At 41.6% G+C, this 26,300-nt stretch overlaps 1 protein-coding gene across 2 annotated transcripts; it reads left to right on the top strand.

The window, feature by feature from the left end:
* Positions 1 to 802: 802 nt before the first annotated feature.
* Positions 803 to 26,082, top strand: LOC311104723 (macrophage colony-stimulating factor 1 receptor 1-like). Of its 2 annotated transcripts, none has more exons than XM_084146614.1 (21): positions 803 to 923; positions 3,259 to 3,549; positions 3,636 to 3,923; positions 4,142 to 4,278; positions 4,800 to 4,962; positions 5,751 to 5,946; positions 6,611 to 6,726; positions 6,901 to 7,012; positions 8,008 to 8,207; positions 8,474 to 8,565; positions 8,778 to 8,904; positions 9,137 to 9,241; positions 9,353 to 9,463; positions 9,615 to 9,777; positions 9,941 to 10,020; positions 10,165 to 10,274; positions 15,133 to 15,255; positions 17,027 to 17,138; positions 17,252 to 17,351; positions 24,101 to 24,215; positions 24,393 to 26,082. In XM_084146614.1, the coding sequence occupies exons 1-21, from the start codon at positions 872 to 874 to the stop codon at positions 24,570 to 24,572; spliced, it is 2,973 nt and encodes a 990-aa protein (XP_084002740.1). In that variant the 5' UTR covers positions 803 to 871; the 3' UTR covers positions 24,573 to 26,082. The 2 variants fall into 2 exon arrangements, with proteins under 2 accessions (XP_084002740.1, XP_084002739.1); XM_084146613.1 differs by having other exon boundaries at positions 24,390 to 26,082.
* Positions 26,083 to 26,300: the final 218 nt, after the last annotated feature.

The following is a 26,300-nucleotide window of genomic DNA, read 5'->3' as shown; positions in this document are numbered from 1 at the left end:
TATCAAAGCCTCTCTTTTTCCAGCCTTCAGCAGAAACATCCCCCCCCCCCCCCACCCCCTCAACACACACACACACACACACACACACACACACACTCTCTATACCCTGATTCCATTCTGAGGGCCATCAAAGAGGTCTTTTACTGTCCTCCCAGAAGCCCCAGCCCTCTGCTCCACTTGTGGCTGAGGACCATGGAGGCCTGGGCTGGGGCTGGCTGGGGCTGGCTGGGGTTGGCTGGGGCTGGGGCTAGGCCGGCAGGCTAGGCAGCAGTGCAGCAGTGTGACCATAATCACCAGAGATTAGTCTCAGCTCTCAGCACCATGGCATTAGGATTGGGAGGGCCGGACTGTTTGTTAACCAAACCGAGATGCATGGTCATTAGCGGGGAGCGTGACACCTCTGTCTGTCTGTTTATATCTCTTTTACTGTCTGCGGGTCAGACTAAGAGAGACGGCAACAGAAGAGAGACAGGGTTGGCGGGACTTTACTCGCTCCTGGATGGTGGACCCATACAGCTTGGTGAGGACAGATCTTACCACAGCGCTGAAGACATCTACAGGTACAGTAGAGTTCATCTGATGTATCCAATCTTAGCCATGTTACAAAGTAACTATTATTAATAGCATGTGAATCACATTTGAATAGGTTTTTGTAAGTTCTGGTCTATATTTCCAGATTTCAAAATGACACATCCTAAAAGTTTTTTTTTCCCAATCGTCCGTTGGAAAAGAAGAAGTGTATGACAGTGAGTGAGTGACAGCAGAGCTCCAACCTAATGATTCCTCATTTCTCTCCTTGACCACAGACACAATAACAACACTCCTAGACATACAGACATAAAGCCAGACACAGAGCTGGAGAAGATCCAGGATGGTGTTGTACCTGGCCTTTCTGCTGGGGATCCTGCCCACTGCAGCTCAAGGTAAGACTCAACACCTGTTTTCAACTGTACTGGATCATATTGGGATTCAGGTTCAGGAGGTGTTCATGTGTTGGTTTGGTTGTGTTGTTTGAAGTTTTTTTTTAAGGAGTGGAGCAGTCCCAACAATAAGAATGCTCACTGTTATTGGCTGGAGAAATGTAACCACTCTCAAAGTCATAGACAGAGCTATGGATGCAAGGACTGACCATCCATGATGTCAATATTATCATTTTAACCATTCACGTTGTTTACAAATATTAGAGTAAAACATGCTCATATTTTGAGTTCTACCACATTAAAAAATATTATAGTATACTATGGTACATGTATGAATACTGTAGTATTCACTGTGGTGTTTTTGCTGACTTTATTGTAGTATTCAATGTAGTGTTTTTGCGGACTAAAGTCAATACTGTAGTATTTAGGATTTACAGTTAACTATAGTATAAATACTGTAGTAAAATACAACTGTAGTATATAATATAGTAATTCATCTAGTGTTTTGCAGATTGTAGTACAGTATACTGTAGTATTTACTGTAGTGTTTTTGCAGAATTTAGTATACTGTAGTATTTACTGTAGTGTTATTTGCAACATTACTGTAGTATTTACTACAGTGTTTTTGGGGGGGATAATACTGTAGTATTTACTATATTATTCTACAGTATACAGCATTCTATAGTAAGTCCTACACATGATCAAGGTATACTACAGTGTGTAGTATAGTATTCTACAGTATAATACAGTTTACAACATAATTCTATAGTAAGTACTGTAGTATTATATAGTAAACGTTAGTATTCTTTTCATGTGGGCAGTTGGGTACGACAGTTGAACTAAGCTCATGAGGCATTACTAAGTTATATTGTTCAAGAATCAATGGGTGCATATCATTCATTTATTACTGTAGCAACTGCAGATTGTCCCTTTACATGTCACATCACATTGCTCAGACAACATATCAAAGAAGCATGTGTTGTTGTCCTAATTCTTGCTAAATATTTCTGTCCTGCTTTTCACTGAGTTCTTGAATATGGACAATCATATGTAGGAGAGTACTGTCCTGTACATGTGGCTGAGGTCTTGAATATGGACAATCATATGTAGGACAGTACTGTCCTGTACATGAGGCTGAGGACTTGCTCCATTGTACCACAGCCATGTGTATTTGATAAGTAGCTAGTATACTTGGAGTCCATAGGAAGGTGGTGTGTAATGTTATCAGGAAATCTGGACCCAGAATGCAGAATAGCACAAAACCAAGAACAGTCCCCTCCCTCTGACCCTCTGAGGTTGAGCTGTGGACTGTGTTAAATAAGAATATCTGCTGAACTACAAATCTCAGTTCTGCTTTGAGATAAAACAAGAAACAAACATACTTTACATGTAAGAACGAATGGAGGGAACACTTAGGCTACTCTAGTGTTGAGATGTTGTCTTCTGATCCATGGTTTCCAAATACAGCAGAGTGGATGCTGAATTAAACTGCACCATGAGAGAGCCCAAATGAACTAATGACCAAATAAGGTGTTAAATGTTTAAATGAAGAAAATAAATAGAAATGTCCTTTAAAGCCATGTTCTACTGGAGATTTTTGTTGGTTATTGAAACCCCCTTGACCCCAATGAGTTGTTGGAGTGTCTCAAAGAAGGCATTGTTTGTCTGTGTATCACCAGGCAGCAGTTAGCTTTGTCACACCCCAAGGGAGAACTTCTCCATGGTCTTTACACCCCATACAGCTCCCTCTATCTCCCTCTATCTCCCTCTATCTCCCTCTATCTCCCTCTATCTCCCTCTATCTCCCTCTATCTCCCTCTGTCCCTTCTATCCCTTCTGTCCCTTCTGTTTTTGGAAGAGAAAACCTGTGTTTGAGGGTGTAAAAGGGCAAGGCAATAAGAGGGTATGGGTAGTCTATAGGAGACTTTGCATGGTGGGGTCATTAATAGTTAATATGTCTGCTTTCATTGTGACATAGATACAGAGCTGAAAAGCAGAAGTGAGAGAGGGAATGATATCTCTCCTTTAGGGCCAGCGCTGCAATGTGTTTCTTGAATTTGCGGTGTCCAAGTTAACTCTTGAACACAGAGTGACCAAGACAACTTTCAGTTCTCCTCAGTCTTCTTGGAAAGGTCAAAACAGAAAGAAATAGTGATCTGAGATGAGTTAATGAACACCAATTGATACAACCATGTTTTGAGTTTCCTGGTCGGTTCACATGGTCAATAAGTAGCCATCCTAATCATGAAAGTATATGTCCATGTACTGCTATAATAACAATACAAACAGCCCTATTTAGTGATGTAGCTGTAACATCTCATGTCCTTGTTTACCTCAGCACAATGGCGGCATCCTGTAATCAAGCTTAACTCCCAACTTGTGGTTGGGACTGAGGTAGTACTGAACCCTGGCACCCCATTAGTCCTGAGGTGTGAGGGGGATGGGCCAGTCAACTGGCTGACCCGGTTGGCCAAACACAAGCGCTTCATCTCCAAGGGCAACGGGAGAGTCAGAACCTTCAGGGTGGACCGTCCCTCTGCAGAACACACTGGGACCTATAAGTGTGAATATACCAGTGTGAACGTCAAGGGCCAGGACTTGTTCTCTACGGTGCACGTGTATGTGAAAGGTAAGCTCAGAAGGGTACTGAGTTGTTGTTTATTTACCATACTTGTAGAGAGAGTGTGTTGACCAGCATCCCTCATTCTCCATCAGACCCAGCCAGCCTGTTTTGGACCAGCAGCACGTCCCTGCGTGTGGTGAGGAAGGAGGGGGAGGACCACCTGCTCCCCTGCTTGCTAACAGACCCAGGGGCCACAGACCTGGGGCTCCGCATGGACAACTGTACCTCTATACCCCCAGGCATGAACTACACAGCAGACCCCCGCAGAGGCATCCTTATCCGTAACCTCCAACCCAGCTTCAACGCGGACTACGTCTGCAGCGCCAAGCTCCACGGGGTGGAGAGGACCTCCAAGGCATTCTCCATCAACGTCATTCAAAGTGAGTAAATTAAGTGTTGTGGAGGGATACTTTAGATAATGTGACCAGACCTAAGTCAAAGCATACTGTACAAGCTTGATCAGGCCCATGGTCCGTACTGTACCATACTTTGCAATGTGTACAAATTAGATATTTTCAAAATTGAGTTGAATTGAAAAAGAAGCTTGTGCATGTTACTTTATTATACATGCCGTGTATCTGGTTCCCTCTGTTTTCAGGGCTGCGTTTCCCACCTTACGTATTCCTGGAGAAGGATGAGTATGTTCGAATCGTGGGAGAGAAGCTGAGAATCCACTGCACCACACACAACCCCAACTTCAACTATAACGTCACCTGGAATTACAGCTCCAAGAAGGCAAGCACTGTCAAAGTGTCTGAAACGACCTATTTGTTCCACTGTCAGAGTTTCTGAAACAACCTATTTGTTCCACTGTCAGAGTTTCTGAAACCACCTATTTGTTCCACTTTCAGAGTTTCTGAAACAACCTATTTGTTCCACTTTCAGAGTTTCTGAAACAACCTATTTGTTCCACTTTCAGAGTTTCTGAAACAACCTATTTGTTCCACTTTCAGAGTTTCTGAAACAAGCTATTTGTTCCACTTTCAGAGTTTCTGAAACAACCTATTTGTTCCACTTTCAGAGTTTCTGAAACAACCTATTTATTCCACTTTCAGAGTTTCTGAAACAACCTATTTGTTCCACTTTCAGAGTTTCTGAAACAAGCTATTTGTTCCACTTTCAGAGTTTCTGAAACAAGCTATTTGTTCCACTGTGTCACAAGCTGTAGCTCTATCCCATAGTTGGCCAAAACAAAGTGCATGATAATAGGTCTTGAGGATAACATTTGTTTTCCTGTCTCTTCTTACTTCTTACAGAGATCCACCATAGAGGAGAATGTCCAGTCTAAGGACAGCCGTCTGGACATTGAGAGCATCCTGACCATCCCTGCAGTAGACCAGTCAGACACAGGGAACATTACCTGCATTGGAACCAACGAGGCTGGAGTCAACAGCTCTGCCACCTACCTGCTGGTCGTAGGTTAGTTACTGGATAACTGGGTCGTTCCATCAATTTTCCACAAATTTTATGAAGTTGGCTTTAGCTAGCCCAGATAAGTTCCCAATTTCCCAACCTGCTGCATGTTCAAACGGCATTGATCACTTGCACCATGTACTTTTAATGTAATCTCAACTGCAATCCATGTCATTTGGTTCTGCTATTAAATGGAGTACAGTGAAAACACATTAATCTGTCCTATAAATAAACAAAATGTCTGACATTGTATTCACATTTTAACGTTGATGTGATTTTAAATGGTTGAAAGCGTAGTGATAGACATTTGGGTGACAACTAAACCAAAAATCAGGCATTGTTTTTCAATTGGAATTTGGTTGTGGTTTTAGATGGTTGAAAGCATAGTGATAACACATTGGAAATTCAACTAACTTTTGGCTGTCTTTTTGAGTGGGTGAATATAGGTTGTAATCTCATTGATCAAAGTCTCAACCAAATATTACCAAACTATCCACATTGATATGACGTGATGTGCCCAGTGGGTAGGCATTTCGCTGTCATAGCCAGTGGTAGTTGTGAAATAGACACCTGCTGGAATGTGGTTTTAACCAATCAGCATCCAGGATTAGACAAACCCGTTGTATAATAGAACACATTCCAGTCACAGAACAGGACCGCATTCATTAGGGCAAACTGCAGCAAATCTTTTTGCAAGGGAAAGTATTTGTTTTCTTTCATTTGGTGCCTCAGGAATACAACCCTTGATAACCTTGAATATAACCCTTCCCATGTTTCTCCGTGTCCCTGTCCAGAGGAGCCCTACATCCGTCTGTCCCCCCAGCTGTCCTCCAAGCTAGCCCACCAGGGCCTGTCCATCGAAGTGAACGAGGGGGAGGACCTGAAGCTCAGTGTCCTGATCGAGGCATACCCTCAGATCATAGCCCAGAGCTGGGACACCCCCACGGCGTCGCCCACACAGGAACACATCTTCACACGCTACAACAACAGGTGAGCGCAACAAGGGGATGGGAACTGACTGAATGAGGCGGTCTGGCTGTATTGGGAAGATGTTTGGGGCTTTGGGACAAAAGCACAGCAACAGAAAACGGGTGTGAGACAGTGTCAATGTGAAATGTTCACTGATCAGAAGCTGACTTGTTCATAGTAAAATGTAGAATGGGGAAGCATCAGTTTATTAGTTCATCTGATACAAACTCATATGTCACCCACCAGTCCAGAGAGTTCTATATTATGAAACCAGAGTTAAGGGAAGGAAGGAGCTACTGTAATGTTTTACCTCTGTGATGAGGCATAGTAGCAACAGTCTGAGGAGAATCATGATGTAGTATTCAACACACCACACCATCTGCACTCATTCCTCTTTTGTTAAAGAGCTCCAGTAATCTCGTTCACCAGCAGGCTCATTCTCTTTCTATATGCGGTAACAATTGAGCCTGCTGGTTAGACTCCGGTGGTTAGATCTCCAGTGGTCAGATCTCCAGTGGTTAGATCTCCACTGGTCAGATCTCCAGTGGTCAGATATCCAGTGGTTAGATCTCCAGTGGTCAGATCTCCAGCGGTTAGATCTCCAGTGGTCAGCTCTCCAGTGGTCAGATCTCCAGTGGTTAGATCTCCAGTGGTGCTACATCAGATCCTGTCTGGTTTCCCTCAGGTATTCCGCTACCCTGCTGCTAAAGAGAATGATTGCACAGGAGCAGGGCCAGTACACCTTCTATGCCAGGAGTGCCATGGCCAACGCATCCATCACATTCCAAGTCCAAATGTATCGTAAGTATGAGTAGTCTGAATATCTTAACACACAGACATACTGGTACATATGCACAGTGTCAGTTCATACATCCACTCTCTGTGGAATAAGAGTTTTTATCACAGCATCTATTGACTATCTTTATCTGTATTTAAAACATGGTTTATTTGACCATGCTCTCTCGTGATTGGCAGAGAGGCCGGTTGCCGTGGTGAGATGGGAGAACATCACCAGCCTCACGTGCACGTCGTTCGGTTATCCTGCTCCCATCATCCTCTGGTACCAGTGCTCTGGAATCCGAGCCACGTAAGTGTTTGCATGAGGGATACTAGAGGGCAGTGGTATGATATTGTTGTGGTAAAAGAGAGACTTAATAAACACAGATATACCTGTCATTGATGATAGGAGAGACTAAAGAAGTATAATGGATCATTCCACCAATTCGATGCCTTTTGAGAAGTGTAACTTGGTAAAAAAAAAAAAATCTGTCATAAAGAGCACATGTTTTCCCATCTCAAGAGGTTAAATTACAAAAATGACTTTAGTAAGTGCCTATTAAGTGCCAAATAAAGTAATGGTTGACCGTAACAGGGTTGAGCGTAACAGGGTTGACCATAACAAGCGGCAATTGAATGCAAACTTCACAACAACAACAAAAGTATTCTTAAACATTTCTAGCCTATCTATCTATGGGTAACAAGGTTGATGTGTTATGCTGGACCCACTCAGTTTTCCACCACAAAACACCAGAAAATCGGCAGAAAGTGTAGAACTAGCTCACCTGCTTTTACACTATGATTTGACTATTGTTCAATGTTTCTTTTGAAAAAAAAACAATTAAAAAGGAATAGTTTCACCATGTTAAAATGAGAGTTTAATTCACTTGTCAGGGTTGACATTAAAATGAGGGACAGATGTAAAAGATGACTAATCACACAAAATAAATAATAATCTTCAGAAATGACTTCATCAAACCAACAAAATAGCTTGGAGAAATGTTGGGATTAAGTGGGTTAATATCTTCCTAGAAGTCACAGAGGGTGCACGGAGGGACAGGTCAAAATGCTGAATTTTAGCACTTTAGCAAGTCTTTATTCATATTAAAAATCAGATATATTGAATTCTCCATGTGGTCTATATTAAACGGCACTTAAATATTGGTGCACAATTTCTACTTAAAATATCAAAAGGCACTCTTTTCGCAGAACAACATTACTATGTTTTGTTTTTAATACTGACGTATTGGATATCATAACTAAATGGGGAACTCAACCTATCTCTATCCATTCCTATGAGAACAGGTGCAATGAGAACAACACAGGTCTCCAGATGCCTGCTCCTCTCCTGGCCCAGACGGTGGAGGTCCAGAGGGAGGAGTACGGGCCGGTCGAAGTCGAGAGCGTCCTGAACGTGGGACCGTCCAACCGTAGAATGACCGTGGAGTGTGTCGCCTTCAACCTGGCCGGAGTCGGCAAAGACACCGTCGCCGTGGAAGTTCCCGGTAAGTGTCAAAGCACGGTCATCCATGGCTATCCTCATGGTTACTGTTTTATCATTAGTTCACACTCCTTGTTCCTGTGTCATCGTAGTCAAGTACATGAACTGTCCGTTCATTTGTTGATTCAGATTGACATAATCTGTTACTTTAGCTACAGCTATTCTTCCTCAGTTCTACATAAACCCATTACAAAACCATCATACATAGAACATTCTGAGTGTCATCTACACGTTCCCTCCTGACTCTCTGTCTATTCTCTGATTGGATAGATAATGTGTTGACCTCCATCCTATCGGGAGCAGCTGGTGTTCTGGCCTTGCTCATCCTGCTACTCATCATCCTGCTCTACAAGTACAAGCAGGTAGTACACACAACAGCCTCTGCCATACAGAAAATACACTGAGAGACCAGTATGCAATCTCATCTAAAATAAACCTTGGCAACAAACTGATATATTAATGAATAGAGTATTCACAAATATCTCTAGTTTCAAATCGTTTCCTTTTAGTCAAAGAAACAATGGAAATCCCTTAGTTATTCAAATGGTTGACGAACATTTCCTTCCCTTTGCAGAAACCGAGATATGAGATCCGGTGGAAGATCATCCACGCCAGTGATGGAAACAACTACACATTTATCGACCCAAGTCAGCTGCCGTACAATGAGAAGTGGGAGTTTCCCAGGGACAAGCTCAAGTTAGGTTTGTGACCTTTTCTTAAATAGGGTACTGCAGTGGTTTGGTTCTTTGGAGTTAGATCTTCCACTCTTGGGTAATACTTTGTATCTTGATTTGAAAAGGCAGCGCTTACTGGATGGTGAATGCATGGAATCTCAACTAAATGTACAACTATAAAGTGTATTTATTTACGAAAATAAAGTATATTGACTTACAGTTACATTTGTAAGTGATGTGTTGGCTGTGTGACCTGCAGGGAAGATCCTAGGAGCCGGGGCCTTTGGGAAGGTGGTGGAGGCCACAGCTTATGGTCTGGGGGAGGACGACAACGTGATACGAGTGGCTGTCAAGATGCTCAAAGGTCAGAATCCTTTGAAAAGAGAAAGCTTTTTAATCCAAGGGTAGAATTGATTAAAGTCTGCTAAAATGGCTGTGATCAGAGTGGTACAGGGTAATCTCTCTCTCTCTGCAGCCAGGGCCCACTCAGATGAGAGAGAGGCACTGATGTCAGAACTGAAGATCCTGAGTCACCTGGGACAGCACAAGAACATTGTCAACCTGCTGGGAGCCTGCACTCAGGCAGGTGAGAACGGAGCACTCTCTATAAAAAACATGGAAAACACATATGTATTTGAATCAAATTTGGCCCAAAAATTTCAATTCAACCATACAGTACATTTGGAAGTTTAAAAGCTCTCAATCAAAAATGTAAAAATTAATTTGTCTTCTCTCAGGACCCGTACTGGTGATCACCGAGTACTGTAGTCATGGAGACCTTCTGAACTTCCTGCGACACAAGAAGGAGACCTTCCTGAACTTTGTCATGAACATGCCAGAGGTACCAGAGGAGACCAGCGACTACAAGAACGTCTGTGAGGAGAAACAGTTCATCAGAAGGTATGGATCATGTTGTCATGCACCAAGCTCATGAAAAAGCAGGTGGACACTCGCTCACCTTTATTCAACATTCACAGCAGCAGCCTGGTGAAGTAACCACTTTGTCTGATTAGCCTCCTCCCGAACCTCCCCGTCTGATCCCTTCCTCCCCTCCCTCCACCAGTGACAGTGGGATCTCCAGTGTGTCTTCTGACAGCTACCTGGAGATGAGGCCTGGTCCCCAGCCTGTCAACTCCTCTCTGGGTAAACAATCTGTGATAATCCCTTCTCATTTATCAAGCACCAGTCACTGCACAAGTTCTCCATTCTATTGTTCTTTGTCTCAGTTGGACATTTGGGTGGACATCGATATATCATATTTTATTTTATTCTATTCTATTCTATCAGACTCTTTGTGTGAGGAGAGTGGGCCAGACTCGTGGCCATTGGACATGGATGACCTGCTGAGGTTCTCCTATCAAGTGGCTCAAGGCCTGGACTTCCTGGCAGCCAAGAATGTGAGTCACATCAACACAAAGTTTCAAAACAAAGCTTGCGAATCAAGGCTTGTATAACTAGGCATATTTCACAGTTTGAGATTATGTTTGGTGATAATTGGTCATACTATATTTTCTTAAATATCATCTGATAGGTAGAGATTACCCACTGGGCACAAACTGGTTAAATCAACGTTGTTTCAACGTAATTTGTCAACATATTGTGACGTGGAATCTACGTGGAAAATACATTGGATTTGAAATAAGTCATCAACTGTTGTTTTGAGGGTAAAATTTCAACCACAGGATTATGTCAACCCATTTTCAACATAGACAAAGCATTTATACCTTTTTTTTTGTACCTTTGAAACAACATCAGATCTTCAATGTGATATCCACTATAAGAAAAAAACAATAGGCTGGGCCGCACCTCCTGGTGGGGAATTGATCTATCTACAGCTATACATTCGGTCTTTAACGAAGCTCAGCCCTGCTTAGCTTTGATATTTGTCACTGACTATTACCAATGTGATGTCGTGAGAATGATTGTTGAGAGATCTCCACTTAATAAATTAACTGTTGCTATCGAAGTCATTCCAAAGGGTAGGTTCAACAGAGCAAATGAAATGTAACCATACTTTATCAATCATATATCATCAATGAGGCTATTTAGGCCTATATCTAATCTGGGAAGTCATCAACAGCTTGTTTAAATTCAACTAAAAATAGACAATACATGTACAGTGAGGGGAAAAAAGTACCAGGGGGTCTGTAGTGACGCCTCAAGCACTGAGATGCAGTGCCTTAGACCACTGCGCCACTCGGGAGTGACTGTATTTAAAGTACAGAAGTCAATATTACTTTTGCAAGACAGTAAATAGCCTAATGTTAAGGCTATCTTACAAACAAATGTAACAGTATTTACTCAACCTTAAAATGAGTTACACATTCATGGCCATAGTGGGCACAGGGGCACTCAGATTTGTCCTATTGAGCATTAAATAAATAAAATTACAAGTACATTTTTGTTATTTTTTTATTGTTGTTTCTCTGTAATGCTACTAGTCACCTAGCAATTTCATGAAGTTGGCTTTAGCTAGCTAAATAGGTTCCCAATGTCCCAACCTCATAACTAGCTACCAAGAAGCCATTTCAGGCTATCAATCAAGTTAGAGTAGCTAGCTTGTTCTAACTACTTTAGCTGGCATGCCTGCTGGCAAGGTTGGTAGACTTTAGAAAAGCAAGCAATTAGTAAATGTACTGAATAAGACTCATATTCCTTTCAATCTTTTAACCAGATTTTTGCAGAGATGCAGAGAAGCATATTTTGTTTCTTTAAAAAAAAGAACCACCAGTCAGGAGGCTCAAGAGGTATGCAAAAAATATATATATATACAATTTTACATACAATTAAACAAAATGAGTATGGCTCTAGATTGCAGGAAAAAGCTGTTTAAGGTGATTGAATATTTGGAAAGTCTCCAATTTACAGACGGCCTTGCCCCCCTACCGACCACCCTACTACACCCCCCCCCTCCCCCAGCCATAAAATCTAATCAAAATCTAATGTTATTTGTCACATGCTTCGTAAACAACAGTTGTAGACTAATAGTGAAATGCTTATTTACGGGCCCTTCCTAACAATGTAGAGAGAAAGAAAATATTAATAATATAAAAATAATAACATGAGGAATAAATACACAATGAGTAATGATAACTTGGCTATATACACAGGGTACCAGTACCGAGTCGATGTGCAGGGGTACGAGGTAATTGAGGTAGATATGTACATATTGGTAGGGGTAAAGTGACTAGGCAATGTGATGAGTCAAGAGTTAGTGCAAAAAGGGCGAATTCAGATAGTCCATCCTGATGTACTTTGTGCCCCCTCCGATTTTTGGGTTACTGTAACAATAAATGTCTTCTTATGTAATCATAGAAAGTGTAAATGTTCAGGGTTTCAGATCTGTGGAAATCTTCACAATTGCTGTAATAATCTGTTGTATAAATAAACATTTGAACTTTGGTGTGGTTTTAAATGGTTGAAATCGCAGTGATAACACATTTAGGTAACAACTAAACCAAAAATCTGATATAAAATGTTTCTTGCCCAGGGACCCCTCCCAGGCAAACCGGCGACCCAGGGACCCCCATTATACATTAGCAGAAAAATGTGACCCCCATCATATGTTAGCAAAAAATATATAATTCACATCAGGTGAATGATAATGGCAAGGAGAAGTAATCAACATTTAAAAATGAATAGATTTGGTAGATCGTTTTTCATTATGTTGACCTCCCACATTATAATTGTCTCCTGAGTGGCGCAGTGGTCTAAGGCACTGTATCGCAGTGTTAACTGTGCCACTAGAGATCCTGGTTCGAATCCAGGCTCTGTCGCAGCCGGCCGCGACCGGGAGACTCATGGGCGGCGCACAATTGGCCCAGCGTCGTCCAGGGTAGGGGAGGGAATGGCCGGCAGGGATGTAGCTCAGTTAATAGAGCATGGCGTTTGCAACGCCAGGGTTGTGGGTTTGATTCCCACGGGGGGCCAGTATAAAAAAAAGATGTATTCACTAACTGTAAGTCGCTCTGGATAAGAGCGTCTGCTAAATGACTAAAATGTAATAATTAGAAGAGGAAGTGTAAACTCTAACATAGCCTATTAGCTAGAAAGGTACAGTGGGGAAAAAAAGTATTTAGTCAGCCACCAATTGTGCAAGTTCTCCCACTTAAAAAGATGAGAGAGGCCTGTCATTTTCATCATAGGTACACGTCAACTATGACAGACAAAATGAGGAAGAAAAATCCAGAAAATCACATTGTAGGATTTTTAATGAATTTATTTGCAAATTATGGTGGAAAATAAGTATTTGGTCAATAACAAAAGTTTCTCAATACTTTTGTTATATACCCTTTGTTGGCAATGACACAGGTCAAACGTTTTCTGTAAGTCTTCACAAGGTTTTCACACACTGTTGCTGGTATTTTGGCCCATTCCTCCATGCAGATCTCCTCTAGAGCAGTGATGTTTTGGGGCTGTCGCTGGGCAACACGGACTTTCAACTCCCTCCAAAGATTTTCTATGGGATTGAGATCTGGAGACTGGCTAGGCCACTCCAGGACCTTGAAATGCTTCTTACGAAGCCACTCCTTCATTGCCCGGGCGGTGTGTTTGGGATCATTGTCATGCTGAAAGACCCAGCCACGTTTCATCTTCAATGCCCTTGCTGATGGAAGGAGGTTTTCACTCAAAATCTCACGATACATGGCCCCATTCATTCTTTCCTTTACATGGATCAGTCGTCCTGGTCCCTTTGCAGAAAAACAGCCCCAAAGCATGATTTTTCCACCCCCATGCTTCACAGTAGGTATGGTGTTCTTTGGATGCAACTCAGCATTCTTTGTCCTCCAAACACGATGAGTTGGGTTTTTACCAAAAAGTTATATTTTGGTTTCATCTGACCATATGACATTCTCCCAATCCTCTTCTGGATCATCCAAATGCACTCTAGCAAACATCAGACGGGCCTGGACATGTACTGGCTTAAGCAGGGGGACACGTCTCGCACTGCAGGATTTGAGTCCCTGGCGGCGTAGTGTGTTACTGATGGTAGGCTTTGTTACTTTGGTCCCAGCTCTCTGCAGGTCATTCACTAGGTCCCCCCGTGTGGTTCTGGGATTTTTGCTCACCGTTCTTGTGATCATTTTGACCCCACGGGGTGAGATCTTGCGTGGAGCCCCAGATCGAGGGAGATTATCAGTGGTCTTGTATGTCTTCCATTTCCTAATAATTGCTCCCACAGTTGATTTCTTCAAACCAAGCTGCTTACCTATTGCAGATTCAGTCTTCCCAGCCTGGTGCAGGTCTACAATTTTGTTTCTGGTGTCCTTTGACAGCTCTTTGGTCTTGGCCATAGTGGAGTTTGGAGTGTGACTGTTTGAGGTTGTGGACATGTGTCTTTTATACTGATAACAAGTTCAAACAGGTGCCATTAATACAGGTAACGAGTGGAGGACAGAGGAGCCTCTTAAAGAAGAAGTTACAGGTCTGTGAAAGCCAGAAATCTTGCCTGTTTGTAGGTGACCAAATACTTATTTTCCACCATCATTTGCAAATAAATTCATTAAAAATCCTACAATGTGATTTTCTGGATTTTTTTTCCTCAATTTGTCTGTCATAGTTGACGTGTACCTATGATGAAAATTACAGGCTTCTCTCATCTTTTTAAGTGGGAGAACATGCACAATTGGTGGCTGACTAAATACTTTTTTTCCCCACTGTAACTCCAAACACATTTTCGCCAAGAACATCTGTTTAGCTGGTTAAACAAAGGTTAGCCATGTGTTGGCAAAAATGTATGTCCAAGTCAAGAAAGCTTACCTGCAGCCAGCGGCACTTGCCTCACTGGTAGCCTATTGACTGGTAGCTTATTCGCGGGTGCTTTTTCAAAGCCTACGTGAGATACATCAGTGAGTGTAATTGGCTCCAGTGAGTGTAAATTGCTCAGAGTTGAGAAATAAAGTCGACATCATTAGAAAAAAGATATTCTCCTCTTTTCTACTGTAGGTATGTAAAAAAAAACATTTTTATTTCTGCAGTACCTTTGCGGGGGCCACGGACCCCCGGTTGAATACCCCTGTTTTAAATGGTGGAAAGCATAGTGATAACACATTTGGAATTCAACTAACTGTTAGCTGGCTTTTTGAGTGGGTGAAAATATGTTGGAATCTCATTGATCAACGTATCTACCAAGTATTTCCCAATTCCCCACGTTGAAATGATGTGGTGTGCCCAGTGGGTACGGATGAGAGCTCTTTGTGAGGTTGTGGTAAGCCACTATAAGTGATCCTCTCGCTGTCTGTCTCTTTCTCTCAGTGTATTCACCGGGACGTTGCAGCCAGGAACGTTCTCCTGACAGACCGCCGTGTGGCTAAGATCTGTGACTTCGGCCTGGCACGTGACATCATGAATGACTCCAACTATGTGGTGAAGGGCAATGTGAGCAAACAACAACAACCTCAAATGAACAACCACCTCAATAACAACATTTTCTGTGTCAACAACAATTATTTCACGTGTTTAAGGGCCCGGGCCTGGGTTTCTACTAAACTATATGGAATTGTTTTAAGATGGTCATACCAAGGATCATTTAGATATTTGATTTTGAATTTTAGGACCCTTGTCAGTATAAAAAAATATATTTAAAAAAATTATTTGATGAAACATTGAATTTGGCCTTACTGCTGTTAGCCCATAGAAACACATTGAATAACATATTAATACTTGGAAAAACAGATAGTCAAAAAATAAATGTTTTGAAGTGTCCTATATCTGAGAGATATAAGAAAGATCGGAAACTATTATAGTTAAAAAAAAACATTTACAGCCCCTTTTTAGGCACTAAACTACGTTCATATACAGTGTACTTCCATTCATTTTTCAAACTGGTTCCGGGGGATATTCAGATGAGTCTCGTGAGGCTTGTGGGTGTCCTAGAGCAAAACAACTGACATACGCGTTCGTGAGGGTCTTACCTTTCGAGGGTCATATTAGTGTTTAGCCCAAACTGTTCAGACATTACAGAAGTTGGCAGATCGGTGGTTCCGACTTCAGACGAGTCCATTGGTGCTTGTATTTGTATTTGTATTTATTACGGATTCTCATTAGCGGCTGCCAAGGCAGCAGCTACTCTTCCTGGGGTCCAACCACAATTTACATACAATAAAACAATACATAACACAACACCTTATTACACACTACTCTACCATAACATATTTACAATACAAAATCAATAATTCAGCAAAATAACAATATTAAAATGTGTGTGTGTAGAGTGCGTGTGTTAGCATGTGTTTGCGAATGCTGTGTGTGTGCCTGTGTGTCTCTTCACAGTCTGTGCTGTTCCATAAAGTGTAGTTTTATCTGTTTTTAAATCTGAGTTTACTGCTTGACTGAGTTACATGATGTGGAATAGAGTTCCATGTAGTCATGGCTCTATGTAGTACTGTGCGTTTCCCGTAGTCTGTTCTGGACTTGGGGACTGTGAAGAGACCTCTGGAGGCTCGTGGGGTATGTATGGGTGTCCGAGCTGTGTGCCAGCATTCCAAACAGACAGCTCAGTCCATTCAGCTTCTTATAAAAACAAGCAGTGATGAAGTCAATCTCTCTTCCACTCTAAGCCAGGAGAGACTCACATGCATGTAATTAATGTTAGCTCTCCGTGTACTGTTAAGGGCCAGCCGTACTGCCCTGTTCTGAACCAACTGCAATTTTCCCAAGTCCCTCCTTGTGGCACCTACCACACTACTGAACAGTAGTCTAGGCGTGACAAAACTAGGGCCTGTCGGGGGTGGGGGTCTTAGAGCAAAACGGAGGACACCATCGTGTTCGTGAGAGTCTCATCTTTCCATACCCAACTAAACCATTATCCTGGTCTGACAAACACCACTGTAGCTCTGCCACCTTCCTCCGCAGATGCAGAAGGCCGACATCGGTGGATGTGGTGGATTCAGACGCAGTCTATGCAAAACAGATATACAAACACATCTAGCTTAAACGGACAGATTTTAATGGGGACTTCTGTATTATGCTAATTAGATTTCCACGTGGGCGCGGACATCGACTCTAGGGGGAAAAGGTCAAGACACTCCATATCTCTGTTGCCTGCAGTTATGGCAAATGTATTTTGCTTTGGAGGTTGTGTTGCATATTAAATATAAACGTTAAATATACACATTTTGATATGTTCCCTCACACCATATGCCTGTAGGCACGTCTGCCAGTGAAGTGGATGGCTCCAGAGAGTATCTTTGATTGTCTCTACACTGTCCAGAGTGACGTCTGGTCCTATGGGATCCTGCTATGGGAGATCTTCTCTCTAGGTGAGCTGGCATAAACATGCATATCTAAACATAGTAGAGTTTGACATCTCTTTGGTGAAGTCATTCAGTCGTTCTTGTTAAATTGATTAATGTGTTTTGTTTAATCTCTGTAGGAAAGAGCCCCTACCCCAGTATCCTGGTGGATACTAAATTCTACAAGATGATAGAGTCTGGTTATCAAATGTGCCGGCCAGACTTTGCCCCTCCAGAGATGTAAGTTACACATTCAGGGCTTTTAGGTTTCAATAACCTTGTCCCCATGCTAATATCGGGCAGAAGTTTTTAAGGTTTAAGGCACCATATTTTTCCCCACTGAGTAGGCCTAGCTTCATTGAGATACAGATTCATGCATATTACAATATCCTTTTATAGTTTTCTGTAAGACTTAACAAAGACCCCCTATATTCCAATCATACCCCCTTTTCAGCATTTGTGATAAAAATAAATACATTTATTGTGCCTTTAATGCATTAAGCATGGCTGATTCCAGATTACTTGGTTGGGGTTCTTCCTCTGAGCCCCACATTGAAAAAGTTACAAAGCTCCCCTCAACAATCAAACACCCCACAGAAACAAGAAATAAAGAGTCTATTATTCCCCGAGGCTCCACACATCTGTGAGTGTCGATTCGCCGTTGTTGTCACACTACCCAGAATATTTGGGTTGTGAGGCCGGAGACAGATAGACAGAGGCTACTGAGACTGAGTTACAACCTAGTCATCAGGGACCCTTTGTGTGGGGGTAAGTCAGTCCTCGATCAGCCATGGTTCTGTGTCGTGGTGAGTTAGTCCTCGGTCAGGCATGGTTCTGGGTGTTAGCCACATGATCAGCAGGCTGGAGTCCGGAACAGCGTCATTTCACAGCCCAGGCAGGGAGAAGACTGGAGGGACTGTGGTGGCGTTTATGAGGGGTGCATTTCCATGCGTCACAATCAACCATGCTTATCATTGTAGCATCTAGATACACACAACCCTAAAGTTTGGTCAACAAGGGCTCTAAGTAGCACAAGGCAGAAGTATGGCAAGTGAAAAGTACACCTTACAGTAGCAACAGTCATCACAATTGTTAAAAGTTTTTTTTTAAATTATAGTTAATGCAACAGTTGGACAATGGATGAAGATACTTCAAACCTTTAGAATGTTTTAAAATTCAGTGATAAAGGCACGGGATAATAGGCGTGTGTGTCTCCTCTAAAGAAACTAATGATATAGAGCTACAATGCAGCACAAAAAAAGAAAAACATTTATATGTTTGTGTTTCATAATCATCACTGTTAAAACCGGAGAGCAACATCTATCTGGTAAAGTCCACAAAGCATATATACAGTTGAAGTCAGAAGTTTACATACACTTAGGTTGGAATCATTAAAACTTGTTTTTCAACCACTCCACAAATGTCTTGTTAACAAACTATAGTTTTGGCAAGTCGGTTAGGACATCTACTTTGTGCATGACACAAGTAATCTTTCCAACAATTGTTTATAGATTATTTCACTTATAATTCACTGTACCACAATTCCAGTGGGTGAGAAGTTTACATACACTAAGTTGACTGTGCCTTCAAACAGCTTGGAATATTCCAGAAAATGATGTCATGGCTTTAGAAGCTTCTGATTGGCTAATTGACATAATTTGAGTCAATTGGAGATGTACCTGTGGATGTATTTCAAGGCCTACCTTCAAACTCAGTGCCTCTTTGCTTGACATCATCGGAAAATAAAAAGAAATCAGCCAAGACCTCAGATTTGGTTTTTTTGACATCCACAAGTCTGGTTCATCCTTGGGAGCGATTTCCAAACGCCTGAAGGTACCACGTTCATCTGTACAAACAATAGTAGGCAAGCATAAACACCATGGGATCATGCAGCCGTCATACCGCTCAGGAAGGTGAATGTACTTTGGTGCGAAAAGTGCAAATCAATCCCAGAACAACAGCAAAGGACTTGTGAAGATGCTGGAGGAATATACAAAAGTATATATATACACAGTAAAACGAGTCCTACAGTGGGGAAAAAAAGTATTTAGTCAGCCACCAATTGTGCATGTTCTCCCACTTAAAAAGATGAGAGAAGCCTGTAATTTTCATCATAGGTACACGTCAACTATGACAGACAAATTGAGGAAAAAAAATCCAGAAAATCACATTGTAGGATTTTTAATGAATTTATTTGCAAATGATGGTGGAAAATAAGTATTTGGTCACCTACAAACAGGCAAGATTTCTGGCTCTCACAGACCTGTAACTTCTTCTTTAAGAGGCTCCTCTGTCCTCCACTCGTTACCTGTATTAATGGCACCTGTTTGAACTTGTTATCAGTATAAAAGACACATGTCCACAACCTCAAACAGTCACACTCCAAACTCCACTATGGCCAAGACCAAAGAGCTGTCAAAGGACACCAGAAACAAAATTGTAGACCTGCACCAGGCTGGGAAGACTGAATCTGCAATAGGTAAGCAGCTTGGTTTGAAGAAATCAACTGTGGGAGCAATTATTAGGAAATGGAAGACATACAAGACCACTGATAATCTCCCTCGATCTGGGGCTCCACGCAAGATCTCACCCCGTGGGGTCAAAATGATCACAAGAACGGTGAGCAAAAATCCCAGAACCACACGGGGGGACCTAGTGAATGACCTGCAGAGAGCTGGGACCAAAGTAACAAAGCCTACCATCAGTAACACACTACGCCGCCAGGGACTCAAATCCTGCAGTGCGAGACGTGTCCCCCTGCTTAAGCCAGTACATGTCCAGGCCCGTCTGATGTTTGCTAGAGTGCATTTGGATGATCCAGAAGAGGATTGGGAGAATGTCATATGGTCAGATGAAACCAAAATATAACTTTTTGGTAAAAACCCAACTCATCGTGTTTGGAGGACAAAGAATGCTGAGTTGCATCCAAAGAACACCATACCTACTGTGAAGCATGGGGGTGGAAAAATCATGCTTTGGGGCTGTTTTTCTGCAAAGGGACCAGGACGACTGATCCATGTAAAGGAAAGAATGAATGGGGCCATGTATCGTGAGATTTTGAGTGAAAACCTCCTTCCATCAGCAAGGGCATTGAAGATGAAACGTGGCTGGGTCTTTCAGCATGACAATGATCCCAAACACACCGCCCGGGCAATGAAGGAGTGGCTTCGTAAGAAGCATTTCAAGGTCCTGGAGTGGCCTAGCCAGTCTCCAGATCTCAATCCCATAGAAAATCTTTGGAGGGAGTTGAAAGTCCGTGTTGCCCAGCGACAGCCCCAAAACATCACTGCTCTAGAGGAGATCTGCATGGAGGAATGGGCCAAAATACCAGCAACAGTGTGTGAAAACCTTGTGAAGACTTACAGAAAACGTTTGACCTGTGTCATTGCCAACAAAGGGTATATAACAAAAGTATTGAGAAACTTTTGTTATTGACCAAATACTTATTTTCCACCATAATTTGCAAATAAATTCATTAAAAATCCTACAATGTGATTTTCTGGATTTTTCTTCCTCATTTTGTCTGTCATAGTTGACGTGTACCTATGATGAAAATGACAGGCCTCTCTCATCTTTTTAAGTGGGAGAACTTGCACAATTGGTGGCTGACTAAATACTTTTTTTCCCCACTGTATATCGACATAACCTGAAAGGCCGCTCAGCAAGGAAGAAGCCACTGCTCCAAAACCGCCATAAAAAAGCCAGACTACGGTTTGCAACTGCACATGGGGACAAAGATCGTACTTTTTGGAGAAATGTCCTCTGGTCTGATGAAACAAAAATAGAAATGTTTGGCCATAATGACCATCATTATGTTTGGAGGAAAAAGGGGGTCGTTTGCAAGCCGAAGAACACCATCCCAACCGTGAAGCACAGGGGTGGCAGCATCATGCTGTGGGGGTGCTTTGCTGCAGGAGGGACTGGTGCACTTCACAAAATAGATGGCATCATGAGGAAGGAAAATTATGTGGATATATTGAATCAACATCTCAAGACATCAGTCAGGAAGTTAAAGCTTGGTCGCAAATGGGTCTTCCAAATGGACAATGACCCCAAGCATACTTCCAAAGTTGTGGCAAAATGGCTTAAGGACAACAAAGTCAAGCTATTGGAGTGCACATCACAAAGCCCTGACCTCAATCCTATAGAAAATGTGTGGGCAGAACTGAAAAACCGTGTGCGAGCAAGGAGGCCTACAAACTTGACTCAGTTACACCAGCTATGTCAGGAGGAATGGGCCAAAATTCACCCAACTTATTGTGGGAAGCTTGTGGAAGGCTACCCGAAACGTTTGACCCAAGTTAAACAATTTAAAGGCAATGCTACCAAATACTAATTGAGTGTGCGTAAACTTCTGACCCACTGGGAATGTGATGAAAGAAATAAAAGCTGAAATAAATCACTCTCTACTGTTATTATGACATTTCAAATTCTTAAAATAAAGTGGTGATCCTAACTGACATAAGACAGGGAATTTTAACTAGGATTAAATGTCAGGAATTGTGAAAAACTGAGTTTAAATGTATTTGGCTAAGGTGTATGTAAAATTCCGACTTCAACTACAGTGAGGGAAAAAAGTATTTGATCCCCTGGTGATTTTTTACGTTATCCCACTGACAAAGAAATGATCAGTCTATAATTTTAATGGTAGGTTTATTTGAACAGTGAGAGACAGAATAACAACAAAAAAATCCAGAAAAACACATGTCAAAAGTGTTATAAATTGATTTGCATTTTATTGAGGGAAATAAGTATTTGACCCCTCTGCAAAACATGACTTAGTACTTGGTGGCAAAACCCTTGTTGGCAATCACAGAGGTCAGACGTTTCTTGTAGTTGGCCAGCAGGTTTGCACACATCTCAGGAGGGATTTTGTCCCACTCCTCTTTGCAGATCTTCTCCAAGTCATTAAGGTTTCGAGGCTGACGTTTGGCAACTCGAACCTTCAGCTCCCTCCACATATTTTCTATGGGATTAAGGTCTGGAGACTGGCTAGGCAACTCCAGGACCTTAATGTGCCTCTTCTTGAGCCACTCGTTTGTTGCCTTGGCCGTGTGTTTTGGGTCATTGTCATACTGGAATACCCATCCACGACCCATTTTCAATGCCCTGGCTGAGGGAAGGAGGTTCTCACCCAAGATTTGACGGTACATGGCCCCGTCCATCGTCCCTTTGATGCAGTGAAGTTGTCCTGTCCCCTTAGCAGAAAAACACCCCCAAAGCATAATGTTTCCACCTCCATGTTTGACGTTGGGGATGGTGTTCTTGGGGTCATATGAAGCATTCCTCTTCCTCCAAACACGGCAAGTTGAGTTGATGCCAAAGAGCTCCATTTTGGTCTCATCTGACCACAACACTTTCACCCAGTTCTCCTCTGAATCATTCAGATGTTCATTGGCAAACTTCAGACGGGCCTGTATATGTGCTTTCTTGAGCAGGGGGACCTTGCGGGCGCTGCAGGATTTCAGTCCTTCACGGCGTAGTGTGTTACCAATTGTTTTCTTGGTGACTATGGTCCCAGCTGCCTTGAGATCATTGACAAGATCCTCTCGTGTAGTTCTGGGCTGATTCCTCACTGTTCTCATGATCATTGCAACTCCACAGGGTGAGATCTTGCATGGAGCCCCAGGCCGAGGGAGATTGACAGTTCTTTTGTGTTTCTTCCATTTGCGAATAATCGCACCAACTGTTGTCACCTTCTCACCAAGCTGCTTGGCGATGGTCTTGTAGCCCATTCCAGCCTTGTGTAGGTCTACAATATTGTCCCTGACATCCTTGGAGAGCTCTTTGGTCTTGGCCATGGTGGAGAGTTTGGAATCTGATTGATTGATTGCTTCTGTGGACAGGTGTCTTTTATACAGGTAACAAACTGAGATTAGGAGCACTCCCTTTAAGAGTGTGCTCCTAATCTCAGTTTGTTACCTTTATAAAAGACACCTGGGAGCCAGAAATCTTTCTGATTGAGAGGGGGTAAAATACTTATTTCCCTCTTTAAAATGCAAATCAATTTATAACATTTTTGACATGTGTTTTTCTGGATTTTTTTGTTGTTATTCTGTCTCTCACTGTTCAAATAAACCTACCATTAAAATGATAGACTGGTCATTTCTTTGTCAGTGGGCAAATGTACAAAATCAGCAGGGGATCAAATACTTTTTTCCCTCACTGTATATATATATATATATATATATATATATATATATATATATATATATATATATATATATATATATATATATATATATATATATATATATATACATACATATCAGTACCAGTCAAAAGTTTGGACACACCTACTCATTCAAGGGTTTTTCTTTATTTTTACTATTTTTTACATTGTAGAATAATAGTGAACACATCAAAACTATGAAATAACACTTATGGAATCATGTAGTAAGCAAAAAAGTGTTAAACAAATCAAAATATATTTTATTTGAGATTCTTCAAATAGCCACCCTTTGCCTTGATGACAGCTTCCAGCAGTCAGCATGCCAATTGCATGCTCCCTCAAAACTTGAGACATCTGTGGCATTGTGTTGTGTGACAAAACTTCACATTTTAGAGTGGCCTATTATTGTCCGCAGCACAAGGTGCACCTGTGTAATGATCATGCTGTTTAATCAGCTTCTTGATATGTCACACCTGTCAGGTGCATGGATTCTCTTGGCAAATGAGACATGCTCACTAACAGGGATGTAAACCAATTTGTGCACAACATTTGAGCGAAATAAGCTTTTTGTGCACATGGAACATTTCTGGGATCTTTTATTTCAGCTCATGAAACATGGGACCAACACTTTACATGTTGCATTGATATTTTTGTTCAGTATAATTTGATATGGACACGGAGTGGTTTGAAAGACCATAAAGCTCCATATTGAGACAATCTTATCCATGATGCTTGAGGGCCTTGCTGAACTGCAGTATGATATATTTTTTAATAATGTATTGTGACCAATAACATTATGATCTTGATGCCCCACCAGGTATACAATCATGAAAATGTGCTGGAATCTGCAGCCAACAGAGCGACCCACCTTCAGTAAAATCAGCCAGCTTATTGAGAGAGTACTAGGAGAGCAGCCCGAACATCCAGACCAGGTAACACAGACAGGGGGATGGATGTTTACCAAGGCAGATATTTCTTATCAGAATAAAACAGCATCTATGCTATGGAGAACATAAAGCATCTTCCATTCTCAGACTGGATTGACCATACTAAAGCATTATCTGAAGATAGCAGTACCATAACTTCAAGGTGTTCTCCTCTCCCAGCAGCAGATGATGTACCAGAACATCCAGCAACAGGACATGGTGATTGAGGAGTTGGAGCTGTGTGATGATGATGGTGATGATGTCGACGAGACAAAATTTTGTGACGGCTCCTGTGACCAGTCCTGTGAGCACGAAGAGGAGGAGCAACCTCTGATGAAGACCAATAACTATCAGTTCTGCTGAAAACTCCCTGGCAGCAACAAACTATCCACATTCTGATCTGGAATTCTTCAACATTCTTTATTTTCTTGCTCACTGTAGAATCATTCTAGGAACGTAGAGCCATAGAAATGGAATTGGGATATTTTCGTAAAGCAATTAATGCCTGAAAAGCTATTTTTAAGTTCTGTTTTGGCTTGTAGATAGACAGGCAGCTGAAAGAGTCATGCGACTTGCTATATACTCTGACTTGAGATACCATGTCTTACGCAGGAGAGAACTGATCTAATCACAGATAGTGTCTTAGTTATGTACTTACTATATGTAATGCCTTATTGTATGTTCATTCATTACTTTTTCTATGGTTTGAGATTATGCACCAACGATGGATCTACCCTGACTGAACAGACTGTTCTGTCCACAGGCTTCTAGCTATGTCCTCTGTTACCACTATGGTGAGATTGTTGATTTCTTAGCTGTGGAAAAGAATGTTGCTGTGGTGTTTTAATTCACGTTTGTCAGCGGGTTCACTTCCACATGGTTGAACGATCTTTTTTCAACATGCTATTCACAGTTTTCAGAGGCAGCAGCAAGACAGTAGCAAACATTGCAGATTGTAGAATGTTTGCCTATATATGAACAGGTAGTATCGAGATTAGAATGTTGGGCCAGTAATTGAAAGGTCACTGGTTCAAATCCCTCAAGGTGAGAAATCGGTTGTTGTACCCCAATTGCTTCAGTTACGCCATTAATAATGGCTGATCCTGGCTGTGACCCCACTCTCTGTGGGTGTCTTGGGGGGAGTTGGGATATGCAAAAAAAAAAAAAAAAAAAAACATTTCCTTGTGAAATAGGACAACTATAAACACCAACATAATTATTATTAACAAAGTATTTCTTTATACGTATGATGGCTTATTTTGATGCAGGACATAACCGTTCCTGAGATCAAATCAAACTGGGGACCACAATCCAGCTTAAACATGCTAAATAAACCATTGAAATTGATTTTGAGACGCTGTTTACATCAGCCCGTCCTTCCCAATTAAGGTGCCACAGACCTCCTGTGATATGTATACCGCTATCAGTATGATAAAACGTGTAAATAATGCCACAAAAATATTGCTTCTTTGTTTTGAATGTAGCATTCAGCTAATACTGCCTACTGTAATTACCATGATTGCAGATAAAAACTATAAGTCAGTTAAAGTCTATATGTCAGCTAAAAGTCAGAATTGTTGTAAAACAGTTACTTGGATTGTTAGCGGCTATTCTGAATACTGTTGCAGTGGAAATGAGAGAGAAAAGTAGGAGATTTGTATGTAGTGTATGTATGATGTAATGTAAATGAATAAATTGATGTTTATTTTCACTTTACTGCTTGAAAGCCAAAAACAGATATTTTGTCATTAAATCCTTTTAGTTTTTTGCTTACCAAATCACTGTACGGTCTGCAAGGAGTGTAATTATACTCAGACAATATGTTAAAAAAAAGAAAGAAACTTAAATAAAGATATGTCTGGCTTCCCTTGGATATACAATGTTATATTTCCCTCTGGACTTGTTTCAACAACACCATTTCAGCCTACTCCGTTGTACGTCATACGACAGGGAACAAAAAGCTACATGTCAGTGATTTTTTACCTCAGTTCCCGTTTCGGATGAAAATGTCTTCTCTGCATTCTTCTGTAGTTTCATTCCCTGTTCTCAAGGGAGGTTGAGCAATACCAGACCACCTAAATAGGAAGTAAG

Source organism: Coregonus lavaretus (genome assembly GCF_964263955.1).
Source record: "Coregonus lavaretus genome assembly, chromosome: 29".
NCBI lineage: Eukaryota > Metazoa > Chordata > Actinopteri > Salmoniformes > Salmonidae > Coregonus > Coregonus lavaretus.
The sequence above is the reverse complement of the archived record's forward strand: the minus strand, read 5'-3'. Positions and strand labels throughout refer to the sequence as shown.